The following is a 25,856-nucleotide window of genomic DNA, read 5'->3' as shown; positions in this document are numbered from 1 at the left end:
TGTTAGCTCAGGGCTAATCTTCCTCCAAAAAAAAAAATTTTAAGAAAACCAAATAAAAAATACTAGAAAACTGTTCAAATCACATATATTGACAAACGAAATTTAGGCAGAAACTGTGAGTTAACTAGCAAGGAGAAAACTGAAAAGCCGTTTTTGTTTGTTTTTTCTTCTTCTCCCCAAAGGACCCCCAGTACATGGCTGTATATTCTAGTTGTAGGTCTGTTATGTGGGACGTCGCCTCAGCATGGCTTGATGAGCAGTGCTAGGTCCGTGACCAGGATCCGAACCTGCAAACCCTAGGCCACCAAAGCTGAGTGTGTGAACTTAACCTCTCAGCCATGGGGCCAGCCCCCTGACAAGGTGTTTTAAAAGAATGATTAAGAGAGGTCCCTGGAAAATGGGAAAGGCCTCAAATATTTTTCTTAAAAAATGTTTGACATTGCTATGAAAATTTAAATGTGTACACGTGTGGGGACAAGAGGTATATGGGAACTCTCTGTACTTTCTGCTCAATTTTACTCTGAACCTAAAACTGCTCTAAAAAAAATTAAGTTTGTTAATTAAAAAAAAAAAATCAAATGTGAAGGATAGCTTATTATGCTATTATACAACTTTGTCAGAAAAGTTCATGTCCCCCAAATCACTTAGTTCATTTATTTTGTTTTTTCTATGGAAAATCAACTTTCTCACCACAAAGAAATTATGATTCCATTTTGATTGTGGTCACTTAATAACAAAGACAAACCTTTTCTACTACTTTCTCTAAATGGTTCACACTGATGAACGTAGTAATTTTGTCAACATTTCGAGATTCTTTTACAAATGAAAAGCACTTGTATCTATTGTGAACTTCACAATTTCAATACTCAAACATTAGGTATTCTGTTAAGTATATCATGTTAATAGACAACTGAGATTCAGTGGTCAGCATTTTCTACTTTCTTCCTCAACACAGAGATGCTACGAATTTGGGTACTCCTATAGCCACATTACTACTTTCCACGAGAGGTCAGTGTATTCAACTCATATCTTGACCAAACTTACATTTCCAGGGGTTATATAATCTAATTAAATACATTATGTGGTTTCAACTGGGATAATCCAATTCCTATCCAAGAAGGACACATAATGTTCTTAATAATAATTAAACAAGGGAGCTACAGTTCAATTAGCAAATGAAATGATGCCTCAGTATAATACACAGTCATTTCATTACAAAACAGCACAGAATAGAACACTTCATTGTAACAAACAAGGCATCTAAATTTGCTTCATAATACACCAAGCCCACATACTTCACTAAAATCAAAATTCTGTTAAAAAAAAAAGAAACACTAAAGAAATGATCAGGGATAGGGTAAGCTTGTAGGAAACTGTAACCTATACACTTGTTCTCCCTCCTTTTCCCCCTCCTCCAGAGCTAGGAATTTAATGGAACACAGAGCTAGAAAGGCTCGTAGGGACTAGACCAGTGCTTTTTCAAACCATATGTTTTGGTGCCCTGAGCAGGTTTCAAGGGGTTCTAATATCAATGAATTGTTAAGGAAAAAAATTAGCGTGGTTTTAGCTGGTCTGAGGAGTCCAATTTTGTGTTTAAGATTTTGCTTTTATAAAATAGTCCGCTGCTAAATTTTAAGTTTGAAAAACCATTAACAGTCTACATTCCCGCTTTCCAAAAGTGGACTCTAGGGCTAAGAGAAGTTAAGCAAGACCAAGATGATAACGCTGGTGGCAAAGCCAGGTACAGATAAACCCAGGTCTTCGGATTACACCTCACTGCCTCTTATGAAAGTTCCAGAACGGCAAGGGAGAAAAAGCCAGTTTCAAGATTATCTTTCTTCAACTCCTTTCCTTCTCTACATAGGCCATCCGGTTATGGACCAATACCTTCCATTTAGTGGCCATGAGCTGTCTTTACTGCTGCTTTCCAAAGACCACCAGTCTGTGCCTCTCTAGTTCGTTTCCTTGCTTCTTAAAAACTGGCCCTGGGATGTATTACATCACACAATCTCTCTGCAACAGGCAGTTCTAATAGTTTAAACTGTCTGTACAAGAGAGCTGGTATTATAACCACAGGGCCAATTTTTAAAATACACAAGAATAACCTTTCTTCACAGACATGCTAAACAGACCCGCAAGTCTTGAAGTGGATTGAAACAGAATTACAATAACTACTAAAATTAGGTTCAAGTCAAAAAAGGGGAGCCTGAGTACCTCCCAAACCAGAACTCTACCCTACACAGACCTGGGACACCCACATTAGGGGTGTACACTTCTGGTCGGGGATCCGTCCCAGTGCCTCTGAACAACGTTTACACTCTGGTCTTCAGGAATGTACTAGATCTACGCAACTATTTCCAGTATTTTACAAACTGCTCAAACAGTCCTTGTAGAAAGACACACACTGGCTTATTCGAGGCTCTACAAGATAAAAAATAAAGTCATAAAATACCAGAGCAGGAATGTTTCTCAGGAATTACTTAGTCCAACCCCGCTGTTTCCCTCACAAGAATACTGAAATACATGGACTACTGAAATACATGATTAAAGCAACTTTCCCACAGTCACAGAGATAATGGTAGAAATTAGATTTTAATTTCATTACCACTTTCCATTCTTCTACAAAGTACCAAATATGATCACTACTGAGGTAAATGAAAGCTACCGTCACATGTTTTGGCATAATTTAGACATAAACTTGTGCAACACACACATGGCTTAAAAAACAAGCACAACTATAAACAGGTCACCTTAACATGACTTAGGAGAAAAAAATACACCCAAGATCACAACATGTCCCACCAAGTTCAAAATGTCTCACAGCGCAATCCCAAGAATCAGTTTGCAGCATTCAACCGCCGTTCCAAAATAAAATTCTACCTCATAGCATTTCTTGCTGGTTATTTAGATATCAACGGGTTGCAGTTCCTAGGTTAAGCCATATAGCTGCAATCTTGCCCTAAACACCAAGGACTGTCTCCCCTGTATTTTTAGCCCTTTCTAGGTAAAAACTACTTATACCTAATAAGCCAAAAATAATAGAACTCTAGGTGCTACTTTGCCAAACTTAGTAACAATGTCAGAAAACAATACTTAACTATGCCTGTGCAGACTCTAGATTCACAAATCTGATCCAGCTCTGCAGTCATACATTGGTATATTCATATACTGTGCACCTAAGAGCTGTTTCTGTTCCCCCTACATGGTTCTTCTCTAGCAAATCTAATCCAAGTGACAAAAATGGGGAATTATTGAAACTGACAAAGTAACTTTATTTTTCCTGGCCTGAATAACACAAACAGCTAGGAGGCTCACTTGAAAAACCATCTGAAGTTTACTCATTTATAAAACATTCTTCTCACTAAAAGTGCTTCTTCTCCCTGTTGCATTTCTTTTTTCCCCAAGTCTCCTATGGATTTCAACACCACAAACTTCTTTACCCTCAATCAAGAGGAGAGCTGTTAACCTTGACATTTTATGGTCACTCTTTGAAAAGAGCAAAGTAAGTGTTTTAGTTTTGCTTATTAATTGAAAAGCAATTATTATTCCCACCACCACCACAAGTGGAGATGAGAAATTTGTCAGAGGATCCCTAATAAATGGCAGATAAGAATCATCCTGTGAGGAAACACAGAGAAGACTATTGCATTATAAAACCCTGAGTCATCAGCCAGTTCACTCAGCAGATTTCGGTAAACACTGGCTAAGTGACTTATGTCTTGTGTGTTCAATCCTCCGTACCCACATGCATGAACATACTATGTTACCAGATTTCATGTACAGTTAACCACACAAGACAGAGCAAAACCTTTTTTTAAAAAAATTCTTCTAACACTTGAAGATGCCCATCTAGCAAATAAAGTCTCTAAGATGCCCCCCTCAGCTATATTTTTACTCACTTTTCCCCCCTAATTTCAGCGGCACTACACTTTGCAGCTAGTTTATACAAAAAAGCCAAACAAAAAAAAAGTAATAAAAGAAGAATGAACTCCTGAAACTGAGTTATGTAATCTATATTTATCCTAGTGACTCAAAAATTAACAGGAGCCCGATACAAATAATGCCCAGGACAACCCGACAGCTCTCCTATATTCCTTGATATACATTTCCAAAGGAATTGCCACAGCAGGAGCAACATACACTTTGCCGAGGTTCTAAGACTCAACATTCTCAACATTAACGTCTAGTATACAGCCCAACAATGCGCTGAAGGCTGAGCTTAAATCAATCTTTTCAATCAAATTCACAAAGACTGAGCAGGCCCCCAAAAAGCAGAACCTAGAAGTTCCCTACGGCCTCTTTCCCATTCAGAAAGTTACGAGACGTGAATTCAGGGATAGGAAGAGGCGGGGACCGTAGGGGAAGAAAGAACCGGAGGAAGCACCAGAAGTCGAGAGCTGCTCCCTCAAAAACGAACCCTCTCTGCCTCCCCTCCCCCACAGGCAAAGGTCCAAGGAGGACCCTTGGAGGACCGCTCATCTCTTTCCCTGGGGGCCTCGCAGGTCGGAAAACCACCTGACTCCTTGGGGAGAAGCAGTAGGGAGGATATTGAGGGCTGGTGAGGTCCCGTAGAGAGTGGCAGGGAGGTCTGAGTGCTTCCCAGGCTCCTGTCGTGACCCTGAGACTACTGCACGGGGACCACTGGCTCGAGCCGGGGCAGAGTTGAGGGTCCAGCGGTCCGGTGGGACGAGGAGCCGACCCCACCCCCGACGTCCTCCTCTGAGCCTCTGCTCCTGGCCCATCCTGCGGGCCCGGACACACTTACGTGGAGAGTTTCCTGGTCCAGAAGAGGCCCCCGGGCCACAGCTCTTGGAGCTGCACGGCCCGGCCCAGGTTGCTTTTGATCTGGGCCAGCTGCAAGTCGGACTCGGCGTCCAGCCGCTCGGCGTAGGGCAGCAGCTTGTTGTAGACGATCTCCTTCTGCGGGACGAAGCCCCGCGGGTCCGCGGGACACCCGCCCGGCTCCGGGGGATCCCCGCCGCCCACCCGCTCGGCCGGCTCCATGAGCCCAGGGACACCCCCCAACCCTCCCACCCTAGCCCTCCCCGGCCCCCACCCCTCTCCGGGCTCCGCCTCCTCCGCGTCGTCGTCGCCCCGCGGCCGCCGGCGGCCTGTCGTCCTCGGCCCGACCGCTGGGCCCCCTCCCCTGGCCGGCGCGCTGCTGGCGCCCGCGCGGTCTGTGGTTCGTTGGCGGCGGCAGCGGCCGCTCCGCCCGCCCCGCACCGGCTCGGGTGGTGACGCTGCAGCCGCCGGGCCCAGCGGTTCCGGACGGGCCTCAAGTCACTTCCGGGGCGGGGCGACTGCGTCGGAGGAGGTGGCACCGGAGGCGGCGGCGGCGGCGGCGGCGGCGGGAGCCGCGGGGGCCCCCTTCCTCGCGGTGGGCCAGGCTCGGACCCCCGACCCGGGGCCTCAGCCGCCGAGCGCGAGGCTCCCCACCGGAAGCCCGAGGCCGAATTCCACGCTATTGTCCTTCTTTGCCTGGGGTCGCGTGCTCCCTGCGGCTGCCCTCGAGAGCCCGCAGTCTCCGTGGCCTTGGGCAAGGCAGTCGGCCTAGTCCGCCAGGCCGAGTTTGTGGAAAAACCTAGGTATTTTGTGTCCGTCCCGCTTGTTACTTAGAGATTTTTTTTACTCTGTCCCCTGTAAGCCGTAATCTTTCTGGTATTGTCCTGTCCACCCTCATTCCAAAGAGGGGAATTGTTACTCATTCAACAAGTGTTTATTGAACTACTATTTTATGTGTCAGGTGCTGCTTTTAGGCCCTTGAGATGGAAAGTAAGAACACCTAGTTTCTGCCCTTCAGGGACTTACAGGCAAGCCGAGCTATAGACTAGAGAATAGGCAATTACAAGACAATACTCTTAATTGCTAGATAAATACAGGCTGCCTTGGGAACACCTAAAGTATTAAAAACTGGAGGGGTGTCAGGTAGTTTCCTAGAAGTGATACATAAAGTTGAGCTTAAGGTTGAGTGCAGATTTGATTAGAAAAAGAAGGGAGGAGAACGTATATTTTAGCTGAGGGAACAGCTCAGAGGCTGCAAGCAAGCACTCTAAGCAATTCGGAGAAGTTCAGGATGGCTGAAGATTGCTTGCAAGAGAGGGCAGTGGAAAATCAAGACTAAGAAGGAAATGCTAGGGAGTTATTAGACCTTTATCCTAAAGGCAACAAGAAACTGAAAGATTTTGAGCATAGGAGTGATATGATGCAATTTACATTTTTGAAAAATCACACTGGCTTTGTATGGAGAATGGGTTAGAACAGACAAGATTGGAAACCGGGGGACCCCTCAATAAGAAATATGACATAATGATGACCTGGATGTCAGTTGAAATGATTTGAGAGCTGTTTCAGCAAGTATATTGGCCTGGGCTTAGTGGTTGATTACATATGAAGTGAAAGAGAGGGAAGAGACAGGATGATGTCAGATTTCTGGCTTGGGAAGCTGGGTAGATAGTGAAACCCTTCACTGAGAGAACACAGCAGAAACAGCTTTGGAGGTGTCTGAGAGATGGGTAAGTATTTTAATGTGCAGATCAGGAGGCTGAGCTAAACTCGGATATGGGTTAGCATATTGGTGGATTGGAGGGAATGAGATATATAGAGTATTGCTAAAAGATAAAGTGAGGCATATTGAAAATTTTGAGAGTGTATTTGAGCGAAAATCCATTGGAATTGGGCAGCGCCAAACCAGGTGTGGTTAGTACTGCCAAGAGGAGCCAGGGGTAAGGCATATACTAGAGAAGATATGGCAGCAAAGATAAGAAATTACAGTCATGTGTTGCTTAATGATGGGGATATGTTCTGAGAAAGGCATCGTTAGATGATTTCATCATTGTGGGAACATCATTGAATGTACATACACAAACCTAGTAGTATAGTCTACTACACACCTAGGCTCTATGGTACTAATTGTGGAAGATGACACCCGTGGAGCCATGTTAAAATAGAGCCAGAGCAGCCATTTCAGAGGAATTGCCTTGCACATCTTGTTTTCTTTATCTTGCAAACTGGACCAAACTGCCAACAATCCAAGATGTGAGTAAAGATAAGAATATCCTGTTTGTAAGGACTGATAAAACTGAACTTTGCTGATGACTGAATGGCTAACCAATCAATGAAGTACATACAAGTTTTAGCCTTTTGCCTGATGGCTGAATCTTAAGCCAATCAATGATGTACAAACCTAGCCTTACCTCATCCAGCGCCAATGAATTCTTATTTAATACTGCTTGCTTCATCCTCCCCTTTTCCCATAAATACCCTAAGCCCAGCCCCTCTCCTGTAATCAGAACACGTTTTGGGTTTCTTCCTGAATTTATGTCTCCCAAGTTGCAATTCTAATTGCTCAAATAAATGCTGTTTAAAATGTAGTGATCTTCCCTCTGTCAACATAATCTTATGGGACCAGTGTTATATATGTGGTCCCTGCTTGAGTCTAAGTTCATTTCACTGCACATGATTGTATTTCGTTGGCTATAGTTTAAAGCCTAGTTAGTTTTTGTGATTGGTCATTCCTAGTGTTTAGATTTGGTAATCTTGAGCCATTTAAAGGTTTAGATTTTGGTTTGTTTACATTGGTTTGTTACTAAGGCATTAGAACCATCTCAGCCTAATGGCCTCCTTGTTTAATTAACTTCACAGTATGAAAAGAATAGGGCCCTTAACCACACTCTGAGAAACCCTATATTTAAGGATGGACAGAGAAAGAGGAGAGAGACCACAAAGAATACTCAAAAGAAGAGAGGTAGGAGGAGTTCTAGGCAAATGGGCATTCCTGAAAACAGTGTTTGAGATGGAGGAAGTGATCAACTACCAAAGGTGGTGAAACCCTAGAAGGGTTTATTGGAGTTATTGATAAAGAAGATAAGAACCGTTTCAGTGGAGTGTAGTAATGGAAACCAGATTACAATGACAAAGGACAAATGGGGAGTAAATAAATAGAGGCAGCTAATATGGACAACCTTTTTCAAAAGTCTGAGTGGGAAGAACAAGAGAGAGATAAGGAGGTAGCTAGAATAAAAAGAGGAATCTTTGAAGGTGGGATATATTTAAATATGTTTAAATATTGATGAGAAGGAGCCAATGAAGAGAGAAGTTGAAGATGCTGTGGGTGAGGATGACAGTGAGTGGGAGAGAATGTGGAGTCATTGGCCCTTGGCAGTAAACCAGACTGTGCTTCCACTGTCAGAGGAGGAAAGCAGGGGAAGATAGGTGCAAATGAAGAAAGCTTTGCAGATTTAGTGGCTGGAAGTTGGAGAAGTTCTTTCTGGTGGTTTCTTTTTTACTCTGTGAAGCAAGAGAATGAGAATGATGGAAGGAAGAGGTGGGTAGGAGATTTAAGGAGATTGGAGAAGTTTTAGAGTAAGCTCAAAATTCAGAAAACTGTTGAGAGAAACAGGAGAAATTGCTTGGCAGTTAAGGTTGGAAGCACGAATTTACTATCATCTGTCTGCACGATTTAGTGATTTCTTCAATAATTAGCAGCTGAGGATTGTATGAGACGCAGGCTGGTATGATAGAATGACAAAGGAGCAAGAGAATGTTACGTATGTTGATTGTGGTGATAGTGGTGGTCTATGTTGATTGTGGTGATAGTGGTGGTCTTGGCTACCATTTGGTGAGCACTTCTCTCTGCCAGTGCTTTACCTACATTATCTCATTGAATTCTCTTCTCTCAATAGAGATTATTGTGTTGAAAATATTTGACAGAGAGTGGTTAACAACTAAGTTGGTTGAAGTCTAAGTGAAGAGAGAAGAGGGCTGATAGGCAGAGTAGAAGGGTCAAGGGACTGAGATCCTGGTAAGGTACGAGGACAGTATGAAAGGATTAGCCTGAGCAAGGCACCTGGAAGAACAGGAGTGTTTCTATAAGATTTCAAAGAAGCAGTTCCAGGTGATGTCAGGTTCCCTGGGAGTTTATGTCTGAAGTGGAAAAGTCGAAAGAATTATTGAACCAGAAGAGATGAAGTCTGTTTCTGTTATTCATGTGAAATTTAATAGAAAACACTATTGAAACCCCTTCAGGTGAGACAGTTGGGAGACCTTAAGTGTCTCTGAGGGACATAGTCTACTCATCATTGAAGACAGTAACCCAAAGACTGGGGTCAGTTTTCTCCTCAGACCAACTGGCAAGCATTTTTTATCTCTTAGAGCTCCGGACACTCTGCCCAACGATAACAGCCTGCTTTCCTCAGTCCTGTCCTGAGGGAGACACTGGCTTATCAGACTCCTCTAGAAAGCAGACTGTAATTGCCCTTCTTGGAAGAAAGTGCAGTAGCTCTTGGAAAAATATTCTGAAGAAAGAGGTTTCTCCTCAAACTGGAGGAATTGGCAGGGATAATTATCGATCAAATATTTATGTCTTTGATATACTTATTGGTTCACTACTGGATAATCCACTTATTATTAACAGTGAACAAAAGTGGCAGTTAGTTTCACGCCTTCCCCTGCCTTAGTTTGTTTCTGTATATGATATGTTTGGGGCTGGAGCTATATTGTAACTGGAAGAATCTCTGTTGCCAGAGCGTAATCTTTAAAAGTTTTTAAATTATATTAGAATGACTCATTCTAATATAATCAAATATCCAGACACCCTCTGTTACAGTTATTAAACCCACAAGAATATTGGATCTGAGAAATGAGGATTTTTTTCTAGTTCTTATATGATTTTTTTTTTCCTCCCCAAAGCCCCAGTACGTAGTTGTGTATCCTAGTTATAAGTCATTCTAGTCCTTCTATGAGGGATGCCACTGCAGCATGGCTTGATGAGCAGTGCCATGTCCATGCCCAGGATCCAAACTGGTGAAACCCTGGGCTGCTGAAGGAGAGTGTGTGAACTTAACCACTGGGCCATGAGGCCAACCCTGTTTTGGGGGGGTTTGGGGGGAGAGTAGTCTTGAGCTAACATCTGCTGCCAATCCTCCTCTTTTTGCTGAGGAAGAGTGGCCTTGAGCTAACATCTGTACCCATCTTCCTCTACTTTATATGTGGAATGCCTGCCACAGCATGGCTTGATAAGTGGTGCATAGGTCTGTGCCTGGGATCCAAACTGGTGAATGCCAGGCCACCAAAGTGGAGCACACAAATTTAATTGCTATGCCACCAGGCCAGACCCCCATATGATTAGTTAGTTTTGAATTTTTTCATCCAGAAACACTTCTCTTCTCATCCAGCCATAAGATCCATTCTCTTCATTTGAACTAGAGCATATTTGGACAGCGGAGCACGCGAACTTAACCACTCGGCCACGGGGCCAACCCCTGGACTTCACTTTTTTTTTTTTAAAAGATTTTATTTTATTTTTTATTTCTTCCTTTTTCTCCCCAAAGCCCCCCGGTACATAGTTGTATATTCTTTGTTGTGGGTCCTTCTAGTTGTGGCATGTGGGACGCTGCCTCAGCGTGGTTTGATGAGCAGTGTCATGTCCGTGCCCAGGATTCGAACCAACGAAACTCTGGGCCGCCTGCAGCGGAGCGCGCGAACTTAACCCCTCGGCCACGGGGCCAGCCCCTGGACTTCACTTTTTAATAAGAAGGAAATCACAGCTAAAGGAATGAATTTTGCTTTGATTATTTTACCATTTTTCTCTCTGGGCTTCTTTCTGTTTATCTTGCAGGAGATTTGTGGGTTTTTTTTTTTTAGGAAGATTAGCCTTGAGCTAACTACTGCCAGTCCTCCTCTTTTTGCTGAGGAAGCCTGGCCCTGAGCTAACATCCGTGCCCATCTTCCTCTACTTTATATGTGGGACGTCTACCACAGCATGGCGTGCCAAGCGGTGCCACGTCCGCACCCTGGATCCGAACCAGTGAACCCTGGGCCGCCGAGAAGTGGAACGTGCGTGCTTAACCGCTGCACCACCGGGCCGGCACCAGATTTGTGTTTCTTGAATCAAAAGATTCATGTTTGGGGCCGGCCGGTGGCGCAGCAGTTAAGCACGCACGTTCCACTTCTCGGCGGCCCAGGGTTCACTGGTTCGGATCCAGGGTGCGGATGTGGCACCGCTTAGCAAAAGCCATGCTGTGGTAGGCGTCCCACATATAAAGTAGAGGAAGATGGGCACGGATGTTAGCTCAGGGCCAGTCTTCCTCAGCAAAAAGAGGAGGACTGGCAGTAGTTAGCTCAGGGCTAATCTTCCTAAAAAAAAAAAAAAAGATTCATGTCATTATCAGTCATGCAAAATTTTCAACTATTATCTTTTCGCAGTTTTTTTTGTCCCCTTCTCTCCTTGTAGAATTCCTGTTAGAAATATGCTGTACCTTCTCATTCTTGTCTCCATATTTCTTACTTATATTTTGCAAGTCTTTGTCTCTCTAACTCATTCTGAATAACTTTATCAGATCTACTTCTAGTACTTAGGATTCTTCATTCTGTATCTGATCTGCTATTTAATTTTTCCATTGATCTAATTCAAATGATTATATTTTTAATTTTAGAAGCTCTATTTAGTGTTTTTTTAAATTTTTGAGGAAGATTAGCCCTGAGCTAGCATCTGCTGCCAACCCTCCTCTTTTTGCTGAGAAAGACTGGCCCCGAGCTAGCGTCTGTGCCCATCTTCCTCTACTTTATATGTGAGACGCCTACCACAGCATGGCTTGCCAAGCAGTGCCATGTCCGCACCCGGGATCTGAACCCACTGACCCCGGGCCGCCGAAGTAGAATGTGTGCACTTAACCACTGCCACCAGGATGGCCCTCTATTTAGTTTTTTTCCAAATCTGCCTATTCTGTTTTTCATTGAGTTTTGTCCTTTATGGTTCCAATGACTTCTTTAATCATTTTAGAAACATGTATTTAATTATTTTAGACAGTCAAATTTAGGCATACTTTCTATTATCTCAAATTCTTAGCAGTGCTATATGTTTGTTGACTTTTGTTCATGATGGATCATTTACTTGTGTTTTATAATTTTTCTATATTTTGGGATCATCTTCAGATAGCTTTATTTCTCTGTGGGAATCCCACGTGACCCAGAGCAGTATTTTGTTTGCTTGCACCAGATGCATGAAGTATCACAGGCCCAGTACTGATCAATATTTATGTTCATTTTGCATCTAGTGTAAATTTGGATTTCTATCCTATGCAAGTTACAGGCCTGGGAATTCAACGCTTGGAGAGTTCTGTTTTTATGCAGTATTTTACTTCCAGTTGCCTTAGGTCCAAGGCTTCAATTTCTGTCCCTGAGCAGATGTTAAAAGCCAACTGCTGGGGCTGGGCCATGGCCGAGTGGTTGGGTTTGTGCACTCCGCTTCAGCGGCCGAGGGTTTCACTGGTTCAGATCCTGGTCGAGGACCTGACACCACTCGTCAAGCCATGCTGAGGCAGCGTTCCACATAGCAGAACTGGAAGGACCTACAACTAGAATATACAACTATGTACTCAGGGGTTTGGGGGGAAAAAAAAAAGATTGGCAGCAGATGTTAACTCAGGGACAATCATTAAAAAAAAAGGAAAAGAAAGCCACCTCACTTGCTGTTTTCAGATCCAATAACTCTGCCTCAAAGCTGGTGGAGAGTTAACGCTTATCACTGTGGCTTTCCTTTCCTCTTTGTTTCTGACATCTGGAGATTTTCCTTTTCTCTATGTGAGCTCATGTATGGTTATCATTTATTGTTCTGTCTAATGAAGCATTCCTATAGAAGAGAGTTTCTGCATTAGCTCAGCCTGCCATGCCAGTGGAACTGGAAGACCCATAAGGAATGAACTTCTAACTCTAAAATATTAGATATCGTTGGCAACAAAAGGGAGTAATTGTGGATGATTAGGAGCTTTTTTTAGAATCCACATATCACATAGGTGGTCACTGATGATGCCTATCCACCAAGTTATATTTATTTAATGACTAAAAAATAATTTATTATTTTTAAAATACCTATTTGATATTTTAATGCAAAAAGAGTTTTTCCTCACCACTGAAGCTCTTTGTGTTTCTTCTTTTTTGATAAGCTTTGAATAATGTAAGAGGTCACAGCTTCCCTCATAATCAAATATAGTAAAGACATGTATTGTATTTTTTAATGGTAGTTGAAGAAATTAACAATAGAGTCAGTGGAGAGATAATAACTGATGCACAAAGAGGATGTACACTCTTTCCACCTACCGCCAGTTTTTATATGTATAAATAGAACAGGCCTTGCTCATAGGCAGAGAATGGAATTGTCTGCATGAATAGTTTGAGTAGCCAGCAAGACACTCATACTTTATCTGTTGCTTGAAATGCTACCCTTTGCAATCTGTTTCTTTTTACTAAGCAGAATCTCTTTTAAAATTTATAGACTCATACAAGGGGTAATATATCAAATTCCTAATTCTCCAGAATGTATTATATGTCCATTAATTCAATAAGCATGTATTGAGTGCCTTCTGAGTGCCAAGTTCGAGATGATAAAATGAATCACACAGTGCTTGTCCTCAAGGAGTTCACTGTCTAATGGATTGACACAAATAAACAAATAAGTTAAAATTGAAACCAGATGTTGGTTAGGATCTTCCTACCTCTTAAGATCGCTAGATAAAACTAATGCAAACTCTCTTCCATAGACTGTGAAGAATTCAATGCCTCATCCAATAGTTCTTTCTGTTTTATTTTTATCTTTCTATTTTATTTCCTCAGTTTTAGAGGACGGGGGCTTATGTTTTTATAGTCACTCCCTACTTTTTTTTTTTTTTTTGAGGAAGATTAGCCCTGAGCTGACATCTGCCACCAATCCTCCTCTTTTTGTTGAGGAAGACTGGCCCTGAGCTAACATCTGTGCCCATCTTCCTCTATTTTATATGTGGCATGCCTACCACAGCGTGGCTTGCCAAGCAGTGCCATGTCCACACCCAGGATCCGAACCAGCGAACCCCGGGCTGCCAAAGCGAAACATGCACGCTTAACCACTGTGCCACTGGGCCGGCCCCTGTAATTATAATTTTGTTAAATGGTTTAATAGGAGAAAGGGTGCTCTGATTGTGTAGAATAGGGGGACCTGGCCTAGACTGGGAGGCCTAGAAAGATTTCTCTGAGGAGGTAGCATTTGGTGAATAAGGAATAAGGAATTGGGAAGAATGGTAATTAGAAATAATCCAGCTAGGAAAACAGTATGAGTGGAGGCTTAAGGTAGGGGAAGAACTTGGCTTGTCCAAGAAGCTCAGAAAAGACCAGCGTGCTCAGAGAGAGAGGGTAAGAGTAGCAGATAAGGCTGATAAGGTAAGCAGAGTTAGATCATGTAGGACCTTGTAAACTGAGTTGAGAATTTTGGATTTTATCCAAAAACTATTTCAGATATATGAGTATAGTGCTGTTGGCAGTAACCAAATACTTGGGGGAAGCTGAAGGGGTAACATTAGGGTCTTGAAGTCTTAAAGTCAAGTGGGTAGGTATATCCCAGGTAGAGGCATCAGTATGTAGAAAGGCCTGGAGTTTTCAGTGAGCCTACTTTGGCCAGGGAGCAGAGTATGGTATGGTAAAGCATAGAAAGTGTGGATAATGGCAAGAGAAGAGATGAGAAGGTAAGCTGAAACCAGATTACAAATAGTCATGTATGCCTTCCAATGGTTTTTTTGTTTGTTTGTTTGTTTTTTGTTTTATATATATATTTTTTTTTTTGGAGGAAGCTTAGCCCTGAGCTCACTACTGCCAATCCTCCTCTTTTTGCTGAGGAAGACTGGCCCTGAGCTAACATCCATGCTCTACTTTATATGTGGGATGCCTACCACAGCATGGCTTGCCAAGCGGTGCCATGTCCACGCCCGGGATCCGAACCCGCTAACCCCGGGCTGCTGAAGCGGAAGGTGTGCACTTAACCGCTGCGCCACTGGGCCGGCCCTACCAATGGTTTTTGAGGTTTATCCTATGATCTTTGAGTCAGGGGCATGACATGAGGAGGCCTTGTAGATTAGAAAGATAACTCTGGACATTATCATCATCATTATCATAATAAAAATAACCAGTACATTGAAGGGGCAACTGGTGGTGAACAATGAGATGCTTTATGAAGGCCAAAAAATGCCTTGGTAGTTGGCAGTTAGGAACTAGAACTAATTTAACCCCAAAACTGAGTGAGGAAATTATAGACCAATCTGATTTGAACATAGATGGAAAAACTCCTAACAAAAATACTAACAAATTGAGGGGCCAGCCCAGTGGCACAGCAGTTAAGTGTACATGTTCCCCTTCAGCAGCCTGGGGTTCACTGATGGAGGTCCCGGGTGTGGACCTGTGCACTGCTTATCAAGCCATACTGTGGCAGGTATCCCACGTATAAAATAAAGGAAGATGGGCACGGATGTCAGCTCAGGGCCAATCTTCCTCAGCAAAAAAGAGAAGGATTGGCAGCAGATGTTAGCTCAGGGATAATTGTCCTCAAAAAAACAAAAAACAAAAAACAAAACTAACAAATTGAATCCAGAAGTGTATATTAAAAAATAATCCTTTGAGGGGCCAGCCTGGTGGCACAGCGGTTAAGTGCACGTGTTCCGTTTTGGCGGCCCAGGATTTGCCAGTTCAGATCCTGGGTGCAGACATGGCACCGTTTGGCAAGCCATGCTGTGGTAGGCATCCCACCTATAAAGTAGAGGAAGATGGGCATGGATGTTAGCTCAGGGCCAGTCTTCCTCAGCGAAAAGAGGAGGATTGGCAGTAGTTAGCTCAGGGCTAATCTTCCTCAAAAAAAAAAATAAAATAAATAATAATACTTTGAGAGCTTGTAGGGTTTATCTCAGAGACACAGAGCTAGTTCAGTGTTACAAAATCTACCAATAAAATTCGACACATTAATGCAGAAAAACCAACATCTTGACAAATGTTGCAGAATGGATGCAGAAAAATCATTAAGTGCAATTCACTTGTTCACGATAAAAATGCTTATCAAATTAGAAAATAAAAGGGAACTTCGTTAAACGATAAAATTTCTGTCAATCTCTATTCTTAAAATGAAACTTTAGAAGACCCATTAAAATCAGGAACAAGATAAGGACAATAGCTGTATCAATAAATTGCGTCAGGTTATCCTGCACTAATAAACAATCCCAAAATCTCAGTGGCTTAAGATTTACTATATTTCCATCGCAGTCCAAGAAGGAGCCTTTCTCCATGTTGTCCTCACTCCAAGATCCAGGCTGATAGAGCAGCCACTATCTGGAAAATGGAACAGAAATGTGTACATATATTCACCAAAGGACATTCATTTAAGAATTCACAGCAGCAGTATCCAAGAGTCCAAAACAGGGAACTATCCAAATCCGTATCAACAGTAGAATGGATAAATTGTGATTTATTCCCACAATAAAATACTAGAAAGCAATAAGGATGAAAAATCTGCAAATACGTGCAACACTATGGGTGAATCTCAAAAACACAATGTTGGAGCAAAAGAAGACACAAAAGATCATGTTCTGTATGATTCTGTTTATGTAAGTTATGACAGGCCAAACTAATCTGTGGTGTTAGAAGTCAGAATAATGGTTACCCTTGAGCATCAAGTACGGAAAGGGGCTATGAGAGGGGCTTCCAGAGTGCTGGTTATGTTCTGTCGCTTCATCTGGGAGCCGTTGACATGAGTGTGTTTAGTATGTTAAAATTCATTGAGCTGTACAGTTATGATAAGTGCCCTTTTATATATGTGTATGAGGCTTTTATATATATATATCTATATATATATACAAAATTAAAACAAAAAGCTGCAGTTCCAGGCTTCTTTACAAAGTGTAGGCTCCTAATTCCCATTTAGCTTAGAGAACAAGGTAAGTCCTGCCTTTCTCTGTCTAAGCCCTCTTCATTTTGGACCTGTGGATAGTCCGTGGTGGACACAGCATTTGCTGTGGGAAAACGCTCATCCCCACCCATAGAGAGTGAACTGCCTTTCTGGACTTAGAACCTGAGTAATTCAGTTTTCCAGATGTTGCTTTGTTTTTTAAATTGATCTTTTTATTTTGAGATAATTGTAGATTCACATGTAGAAATAGAAATGTAGTTGTACAACTAATGCAGAGACGTCCCTTGTACCCTTTACCCAGTTTCCCAAAATTGGTATCATCTTGCAAAACTGGTATCATCTGTAGTCCAATATCACAATCAGGATATTTACGATGACACAGTCAAGATAAGAACATTTTCATCACCACAAGGATCCCTCCTGTTGCCCTTTATAGCCAGATTCACTTCTCTGAACCCTCCCATGTCTCTAACCACTGGAAATTACTAATCTGTTCTCTATTTCTACAATTTTATTATTTCGAGACTATTATATAAATGGAATCATACAGGATGTAGCCTCTTGGGATTAGCTCTTTTCTCTCAGCATAATTTCCTAGAGATTCATCTAAGTTCTTGCATGTACCAATAGTTCGCTCCATTTTATTGCTGAATAGCATTCCATGGTATGGTTGTACCATAGTTTGTTTAACCATTCACCCACTGAAGGACATCTGGGTTGCTTTTGGCTACTCCAAATAAAGCCACTATGAACATTTGTCTACAGGTTTTTGTGTGAACGTAAGTTTTCATTTCTCTGGGATAAATGCCCAAGAGAGCAATTGCTGGGTCGTGCTGAGTTGCATGTTTAGTTTTTTTTTTTTTCAAAGATTGGCCCTAAGCTAACATCTATGGCCAATCTTTTTTTTTTTCCTTCTTCTTCTCCCCAAAGCCCCTCAATACATAGTTGTATATTCTAGTTGTATGTCCTTCTAGTTGTGCTATTTGGGACGCTGCCTCAGCATGGCTTGATGAATGGTGCTAGGTGTGTGCCCAGGATCGGAACCAGCAAAACCCTGGGCCACCAAAGCGGAGCGCGTGACCTTAACCACTCAGCTACAGGGCCGGCGCTGCATGTTTAGTTTTGTAAATAAAAAACCACCAAACTGTTATCCAGAGTGGCTGTGCCACTTTACATTCTCACCAGCAATGTATGAGTAATCCAGTTTCTCTGCATCCTTGCCAACATTTGTTATTGTCACTACTGTTTATTTTAACCATTCTGATAAATGTGTAGTGATATTTCATTATGGATTTAATTTGCATTTTCCTAGTGGCTAGTGATGTTGACCATGTTTCATGTGCTTATTTACAATCTGCATGTCCTCTTTGATGAAATGTGTGCTCATGTTTTTGCTTGCTTTCTAATCAGATTGCTTTGGTTTTTACTGTTGAATTTTGAGAGTTCTTAGTATATTCCAGATACTATTCCTTTGTCAGATATGTGGCTTGAAAATATTTTCTCCTTTGTAGCTTGTCTTTTCATCCTCTTAATAGAGTCTTCTGCAGAGTAAAAGTTTTTAATTTTCATGAGGTCCAGTTTATCAATTTTTCCTTTTTTTAAAAAAACCTTTTCTTTCTTTATTTTTTCTTCTTCTTCTCCCCAAAGCCCCGCCAGTACATAGTTGTGCATTCTAGTTGTGGTGGTCCTACTGGTTGTGCTATGTGTGACGCCACCTCAGCGTGGCCTGATGAGCAGTACCATGTCCTCGCCCAGGATTTGAACTGGCGAAACCCTGGGCTGCTGAAGCCGAGCTTGTGAACTTAACCACTCAGCTGTGGCACTGACCCCTTCAGTTTTTCCTTTTGTGGGTCAAACTTTTGGTGTCAAATCTAAGAATTCTGCCTAGTCCTAGATTCAAAGATTTTTTTTTAATCGTTATAGTTTTATGTTTTGCATTTAAGTCAGTGAAAATTGAGTTAATTTTTATATGAGGTGTGACATTTAGGTCAAGGGTCTTATTTTTGCCTATGAATGTCCAATTAATTCAGACATAAATAATACCACTCGAAGACCACCAACAGTTCAGCCAAAGTAGCACTGTTCCAAATCCAGTCATTTCATTTCACAGTCTTTACTCAAATATGCAGAAAGGCACATGCTGGCACCATCCACTCTTAGGATCCAATGTGAGCCAAAACTTAAATGAAAAGACAAATCTCTCAAGAACAAAGAGTAAGTTTTATGTACAGTTCTTAAGTCCATACTTAGTAATACAAAGAATAAATTTGACTAATTCTTCTGGAACATGGTCCTGCTAAAAATACACCTAATTTACTTTATTCAGAACACTTACAATAGTCGGCATCTGTAATTGTTTTTGACTACTCAGCGTCTGAACCTACCCTCTAGATTTGGGAAATCCCCCATTATCCAGGTCTTGGTGAGAAGCGAGCTCCTACCTGTAACTTTAGAAGCCTAAGGGGTGAGATTCACCCTCTATTCACTCCCCTGACAGCCTTGTGACCAGATTTGGACAGGATGTACTTTAAATCTTGAGCAAGTGATGCCAAGGTTAAGAGATGATGGATGATATTGGATCTGTGGTAACTATGGCATAGGCAATCTGGCATCTGTGGCTGTGTTATCAGGAGCAGTGGCTACCTACAGTGACCACTGTGTCAAATAGAAGAGATGACATACATGGGTGGTGGCAGCAGTAGATTATTTCTGCTATCTTGAATCCCTTAATTCCAGCCTATTATCTGAGAATGTTTCTTATCATTTTTCATCAGTTCTGTGAGTTACCTGATAGTTTCCAATAAATTCGTCTTCAATTTAAGTTAACCAAAGTTGGTTACTGACAATGAAGATAACTGACATATCAAGAACATTCGCTGATACTTTTAGCAGATCAGCAGATCAGTCAGCAACCAGGTCAGTGGTTGAGAGAGCTCCCGCCCCTAGAGTTTGTGATTCAGCAGGTCTGGTGTGGAGTCTGAGAATAGAATTTGCATTTCTAACAAATTCCCAGATGATGCTGATGCTGCTGGTCAGGTGACCACCCTTGAACTTCATCAGGGTTGGTGTGATTTTAGAGTTTTCTCTCAAACAACTGCTGATTAGAGTTCCCTGTTCGAATATACCACAATTTGCTTATCCATTCATTTGTTGAGTTTCGATTGTTTCCATTTTCTGGCTGTTACATAAAGCTGCTATGAATATTAATGTATGAGTCTTTGTATGCAGATACATTTCCTTTTCTCTTGAGTAAATACCTTGGAGAAGAATGGCTGGAACACATCATAGGTGTAAGTATAACTTTTTAAGAATCTGCAAGCCATTTTCCAATGTGGTTATGCCATTTTACATTTTTACCAACAGTGTATGAGAGTTCCAGTTGCTCCACATCCTTGCCTGCTTGGCATGATTGGTCTTTTTAACTTTAGCCTTTCTATTAGGAGTGTAGTAGTAGCTCATTGTGGTTCCAATTTGCATTTTCCTAATGACTAATAATGATGAGCATCTTTTTGCATGCTAATTTAGTATCTTTCTTGGTGAAGTGTCTATTAAAATCTTTTGTCCTCTTTTTGGGGCCTTATTTGTTATCTTATTATTGAGTTTTGAGAGTTCTTTATATATTCTGAGGATACGTCCTGTATTGTGCATGTGATTTGCAAATATTTTCTCCCAGCCTGTGGCTTTTTTTTTCATTCTCTTAATATGCATAGAGTGATTTTTGTAAAAATTATCAAGAGCCTCATCAGTTTTCCTAGTGATCTCCCTTAATTGCTTGATATTCAAACTTTTTCTTTTTTTTTTTGAGGAAGATTACCTCTGAGCTAACATCTGCTCCCAAACCTCCTCCTTTTGCTGAGGAAGCTTGGCCCTGAGCTAACATCCGTGCCCATCTTCCTCTACTTTATATGTGGGATGCCTACCAAAGCATGGCTTGATAAGTGGTGCTAGGTCTGTGCCCGAGATCTGAATTGGTGAACCCCAGGCCACGAAAACAGAGTGCGTGAACACAACTGCTATGCCACTGGGCTGGCCGCTCAAATTATTTCTTTTTGAAGCACACTCCTTTTCTATTTTCTCTGCTTCTATTGTTAACTGGTATAACTATGGAAGCTCACTTGCCAACAGCATCGTGTGTGATTTGAAGAGCTCTCTAATATCACTTTCATCAACTTCATGAAATCTTGTACCTGTTGCAAAATCTACAGTTCAATTATTTTTTATTTATTTGGTTTGCATTTGATTAATATTTTTGGGTGTTTACCACAATCTCAAACTTCAAACCAATGAAGATGTCAACTGAGGGGCAACTGAATGAGATAGGGTGGGGAAAATAAGTACCAGTGTTTTGTATGGAAAAATATTTGATAGGGATTCATTTTATAAATGATCATTATAGTTCATTAGAGAACATTTTTGCATTATTATGGCTTTTGCTTCCATATGCGAGCACGTATTTTTGTAATAAATACTCAAAAACAAGGCTCTGCAAGAAAAGATGCCTTCCTCTCTTAATATTTCATCTCATATCTTGATTCCCCATTCACTCATTCTATTCAAGGTACTCTGACCTTCTATCAGTTTCTTCATCAAGTCAAGCTTTTTCACAATGCACCTACTCTTTCTTCTAACCTAATAAGTGAACCAAGATTTAAGATTTACCCTAAGAGCGATGGAAACTGAAAGATAAGTTTTTAATCAGAAGAATTACATCATTTGTTTTAAACTTTCAAAGGATCTCCCTGACTCTCAATGGAGAGTAGATTATACAGGGGTGAAAATGGAGTAGGGAGAATAATTAGGAGGCTATTTCAGCAATCCAGTGAGAGAGGATGATAGCGATGATGATGGCTTGTATCAGGAGGAGATGATAGAATATAGTGTGACAGATAGGGAAGAGTCACAGATGACTCCCACATTTCTGCCTTTGGTAATAGTGTGTATGGTAGAATCATTCATTGAGATGAGGAAAACAGAGGATAGGACCAGATTTGAGAAAAAGCAATCATGAGTTCCATACTGGCCATATTAAATTTGCCTAGAACATCATAAGTAAAGATTCAAGTAGTTTTTTGGATTTCTGGTTTCTATAGTTAATGGAGGAACTAGACTGGAGATATAAATTTAGAAGTTATCAGCATATAGATGATATTATATTTAATGTTAAGGGACCAAAAAAGATCACCCAGAAAGCAGTATAGAGAAGAGAAGAGAGTAAAACCTTGAGGCTCCAAGTGGGACAGTGGAGGAGAAATCAACAAAGGAATCTGAGAAAAGGAAAACCAGGACAGAGTAGTGTTAGGAGTCCTCAAGACCAGCTCCACGTTCAGATATTCACTAAGAGGCTCACTGGAATCGGCATAGCTGTACTCACAGCTAAGATTTATCACAGTGGTATAGTAAATAAACAGCCCTGGATTGTAAGGGGAAAAAAACACAGGTCCAGTCTGGAGAAATCCATGGGCAGCCTTCCTTATGCCTTCTCTCCCATGAGGGGTCATGCAGAGCACACTCTCCCCCAGCAATGAAAATACAGCAACATATGTGTGATGTTTCTGCCTAGGGAAGCCCACTAGAGACTCAGTGCCCAAGATTTTTATTGGGGTCTGGTAATATAGGCACTCAGCCTACAAATTTCCAGATTCCCAGAAGGAAAGCAGGTATTCAGCATAAACCACATTGTTTACACAGTGTAGGCACAGTGAGCCATCATTATCAGTTAGGGAACAAAGGGAACACTTCCGAAAATCGAGTTTCCAAATGTTAGCCAAGGGCTAACCTTGCAAGCCCCTTCAAAGGATAGCAATCTCAAACCTGCTATGTTAACTCTTTTCTGCAGAGAGTGACATCACAGAAGCTACAGGAGGAGAATGTTTCCAGGGAGAGAGATGCTGCTGAAGAATCAAGTAAGATAAGGACCAAAGTGACCAAGTGATTTGTCAATACAGAGGTCATTGTTGACCTTGACAGGCACAATTTCAGAGACATGGTGGGACAGGGAAGCTGGATTAGGGAGGATTCAAGAGTGACTGGTTGGTGAGGAAGTGGAGACAGCATGTAGAGAAAGAATATTTCAAATTTTCTATGAGAGGAAACGAAAGAAAGGTAGCTTGAAGAGTATAAAAGTCAGGAAAAAGTTTTTAACAGGTGAGAGACACTAGCACATGTTTGTTTGGGATCAGAATGTTTCATCAGAAAGGGAGAGATGATGATGTAGAGAGAGAGGGATTGGATCCAGAACAGGAGTGAAATGATGGGAGGAGAGACACTTCTTCCATTGAAACGTGAGGGAAGAAGGAGAAAATATAGGTAGAATCGTAGATTTGGGATGCAGAAGATGAGCAACTTCTGACGGCTTCTGTTTTCTCAGAGAAGTATGAAGCAATGTCCTCAGTTGGGAGTAGAGAGTTGTGGAAATGATGTAGAAGGTATGAGGAAAAAGTAGAAAATTGGGAATTTGTAGAGTAAGGAGGAAAATAATCTGGGAAAGAGAATATCTAAGATGGGAAGCTGGAAATAGAGAGGTCATGCTGGTGGTTAAGGTGGACTGTGGAATTATTTTCTAAATGTTTTATTAATGAGAGGCAATAATTTTAATTTATACCATTGAAATGTTTCAACCTTTACCAAGATCTACTTCAAAAGGAAACTATTGTGTTGGGTAGCAATTAGAAATAAGAATGAAATGATTAGGGCTTCAACCAAATAGTTTTGTATTAGCTCAAAACTACTTCTAGTGTAACAATTTCATTCCTAAATTACTCTACGACTGAACAACTGAAACTCAATGACCAAGTAATCTCCCCCAGCCTAACACACTCAGCAAAATATACTTCTAACGTTACGCTAAAACGTCCCCCATCAAACCAAACAGGAAGAGTGGTTATGTTTAGCTGATAGTGTTAGATGGTCTGTCATGTAGAGTTTCCGTTACATTCTGCATGTGAAGTTGGTGTGACAGTTCTTTACATGCATATGTATTTTTTCAACACTGCCATGAAAGGCGCATCTTTCCTTTTTCACAGAAATGTCTCATGAGCACAAGACAGAAAGAATATTCAAAAGAAACTTCAAGAATCTTAGCTTCTGAAGGACATATTTTTAGTGCATATACTGACTCTCACATTTACCGAACCCCAGCTGCAGCATTTGTCTCAGAGAACTGCTCTGCTCCTCCCATTTATCCCATTATTACTTTCAGTTGTGAGATGAAAATGTTCTCTTTGAAATAAATTGGCTCCTCTAAATAAAGAAATGTCCAAATAGCTACTTCAGTCTCTTATTTAATCTCAAGTTAAATCAAAGAAAAGATTTCAGCATATAGAAACTCATTCAAACCTGAAGTGACCTTGGTGTTTTTCTCAATACATCAATCATTGTTATCACATTTCTTAGTTTTCTTTTTTTTCAATTTCTTTTTTTTTTAAAGATTTTATTTTTTTCCTTTTTCTCCCCAAAGCCCCCCAGTACGTAGTTGTACATCCTCCATTGTGGGTCCTTCTAGTTGTGGCATGTGGGACGCTGCCTCAGCGTGGTTTGATGAGCAGTGGCATGTCCGTGCCCAGGATTCGAACCAATGAAACACTGGGCCGCCTGCAGCGGAGCGTGTGAACTTAACCACTCGGCCATGAGGCCAGCCCTGTATTTCTTAGTTTTCTAGCGCGTGAAATAATTAAACTTAGAATATGCCTTTCCTAGACACAATTAATTCACTGCTATCAATTTAACTTTTTATTTGTATGAATTTTGTAATGTGTCACTTTTCATGTATTTCCAAAGTATGTTTATGTTAGTTGGAAAGTGGAGTATAACACCTGTGAGAGAGAAAGAGAGAGAGAGGAGGATTGAGTGGAGAAAGCCTTCCTATTTGGATGCTGACCTGACACCTGTGGGGAAAAAATGGGGAGGAGATAGGATTGGACATGCTCAAACTTTGATGTAGATCTAGCAAAGTCTCAGCCAATCCAGTGAGGAGCTCCAGAGCAAAGATTTCCTGTTAAAGAAGCCTTGCGTTGGGTAGAAATGGCTAGGCCCTAGTAACCTTGCCCTGCACAGTTATTGGTGGGGGCCGCATGAGAAGATGATGACCTCAGCTCGAATGTTGTTGCGCTAGGTCCCAAAGATACTGCAGCTGGAGGCTGTCAGCTAACTGCATCCTTCTAGCTGAAGGGAGATCCAAGCAGCGAGTCTTCATGACTACTGTATCAACTGTGCCCCTTTTGCTAATGTTACTCTTCTCAAACTGTTCAGTTCTATAGTTCACAAGTTCGGATTATGGATTGTTTCACAGTCTCCTAACTCTCCTCCTTTTGGTGTTCCTCATCTCTTTATTAAACAGTTAGCAGGTTAATCTTCTAAAAACTGATTTTTTATCCTGTTAGTCCTTTGCTCAAAAATGTTCAGTGTCTCCCTATTATCCGCAAAATAATAGCCCAGACTCTTTAATCTGGTACTCAAGGCTAACACAAAATTGGGCCCAACCTACCATTCTGTTTTTATCTAACTTTGTGTCCTCTCTGGTCAATCTAAGTGGGGCCTACTTGTGATCTCTCCAACATGTCATTTATATTTACCTATTTCTTCTTGCTCATGTAATACCTTCTATTCTGTTTGACGCATTGGCCCTTCTATCTGCCTATCAAAACCGAGCCCAAATTTCAAAGCCCACTATACATTTCCACTCCTACAGAAAGCAGTGTCTGACTCTTCCTCACAAATATTTCAATATATCTCCCACTTATTCATATTTTTCCTTATTTTATTACTCAAGTTTTAATGTGAGCATGTCTCTTTCCCAGCTATACTGTCATTTCCTCTGGCATAAGAGGAACACAATGTTGTTTTTTACTGTACAAGTACTCCGTGATTGAATGAGGAGAGAGGTGAATGGGGGAATAGATGGTAAGAAGCCACTACAGAAATGCAAGAAATAGAAAGGAGACAAAACTTCAGGGTGATATAGAAAAATACATCAGGAAGTGAAAGAATACTCCATGTGACTGTTTTGTGGGAATGGATGACGCTCTTCACTTCTGTTTATTTCTTAGGTACAGACCAGGAGATGTTTAGACTATTTATGGATAGGCTTTGGGGAAGTGTGCTGATCCAAACCTTTTGAAATTTATGAAAATTTTTATGTACGTGCATGTGATTTTTCTGGGAGTAA

The 25,856-nt window shown here is 41.4% G+C and overlaps 1 protein-coding gene and 1 long non-coding RNA gene across 3 annotated transcripts in view; one reads left to right on the top strand and one right to left on the bottom strand.

The window, feature by feature from the left end:
- PSME4 (proteasome activator subunit 4) overlaps nucleotides 1–5,028 on the bottom strand; it is an 84,729-nt gene extending 79,701 nt beyond the window's left edge. For both annotated transcript variants that reach the window (XM_044772438.2, XM_014842992.3), the window contains exon 1: nucleotides 4,766–5,028. In XM_044772438.2, coding sequence (XP_044628373.2) covers nucleotides 4,766–5,004 — 239 coding nt within the window. In that variant the 5' untranslated portion in view covers nucleotides 5,005–5,028. The remainder of the gene's footprint in view (nucleotides 1–4,765) is intronic.
- Nucleotides 5,029–5,304: 276 nt separating this feature from the next.
- On the top strand, nucleotides 5,305–23,958 carry LOC106832287 (uncharacterized). The gene is made up of 4 exons (XR_011504033.1): nucleotides 5,305–5,585; nucleotides 19,922–19,983; nucleotides 22,530–22,596; nucleotides 23,716–23,958. It is a non-coding gene; the product is annotated as an uncharacterized lncRNA (long non-coding RNA).
- The last annotated feature ends 1,898 nt before the right edge of the window (nucleotides 23,959–25,856 follow it).

Source organism: Equus asinus, chromosome 6 (genome assembly GCF_041296235.1).
Source record: "Equus asinus isolate D_3611 breed Donkey chromosome 6, EquAss-T2T_v2, whole genome shotgun sequence".
Classification (NCBI taxonomy): Eukaryota; Metazoa; Chordata; class Mammalia; order Perissodactyla; family Equidae; genus Equus; species Equus asinus.
This window is presented reverse-complemented; position numbering and strand designations above follow the sequence as displayed.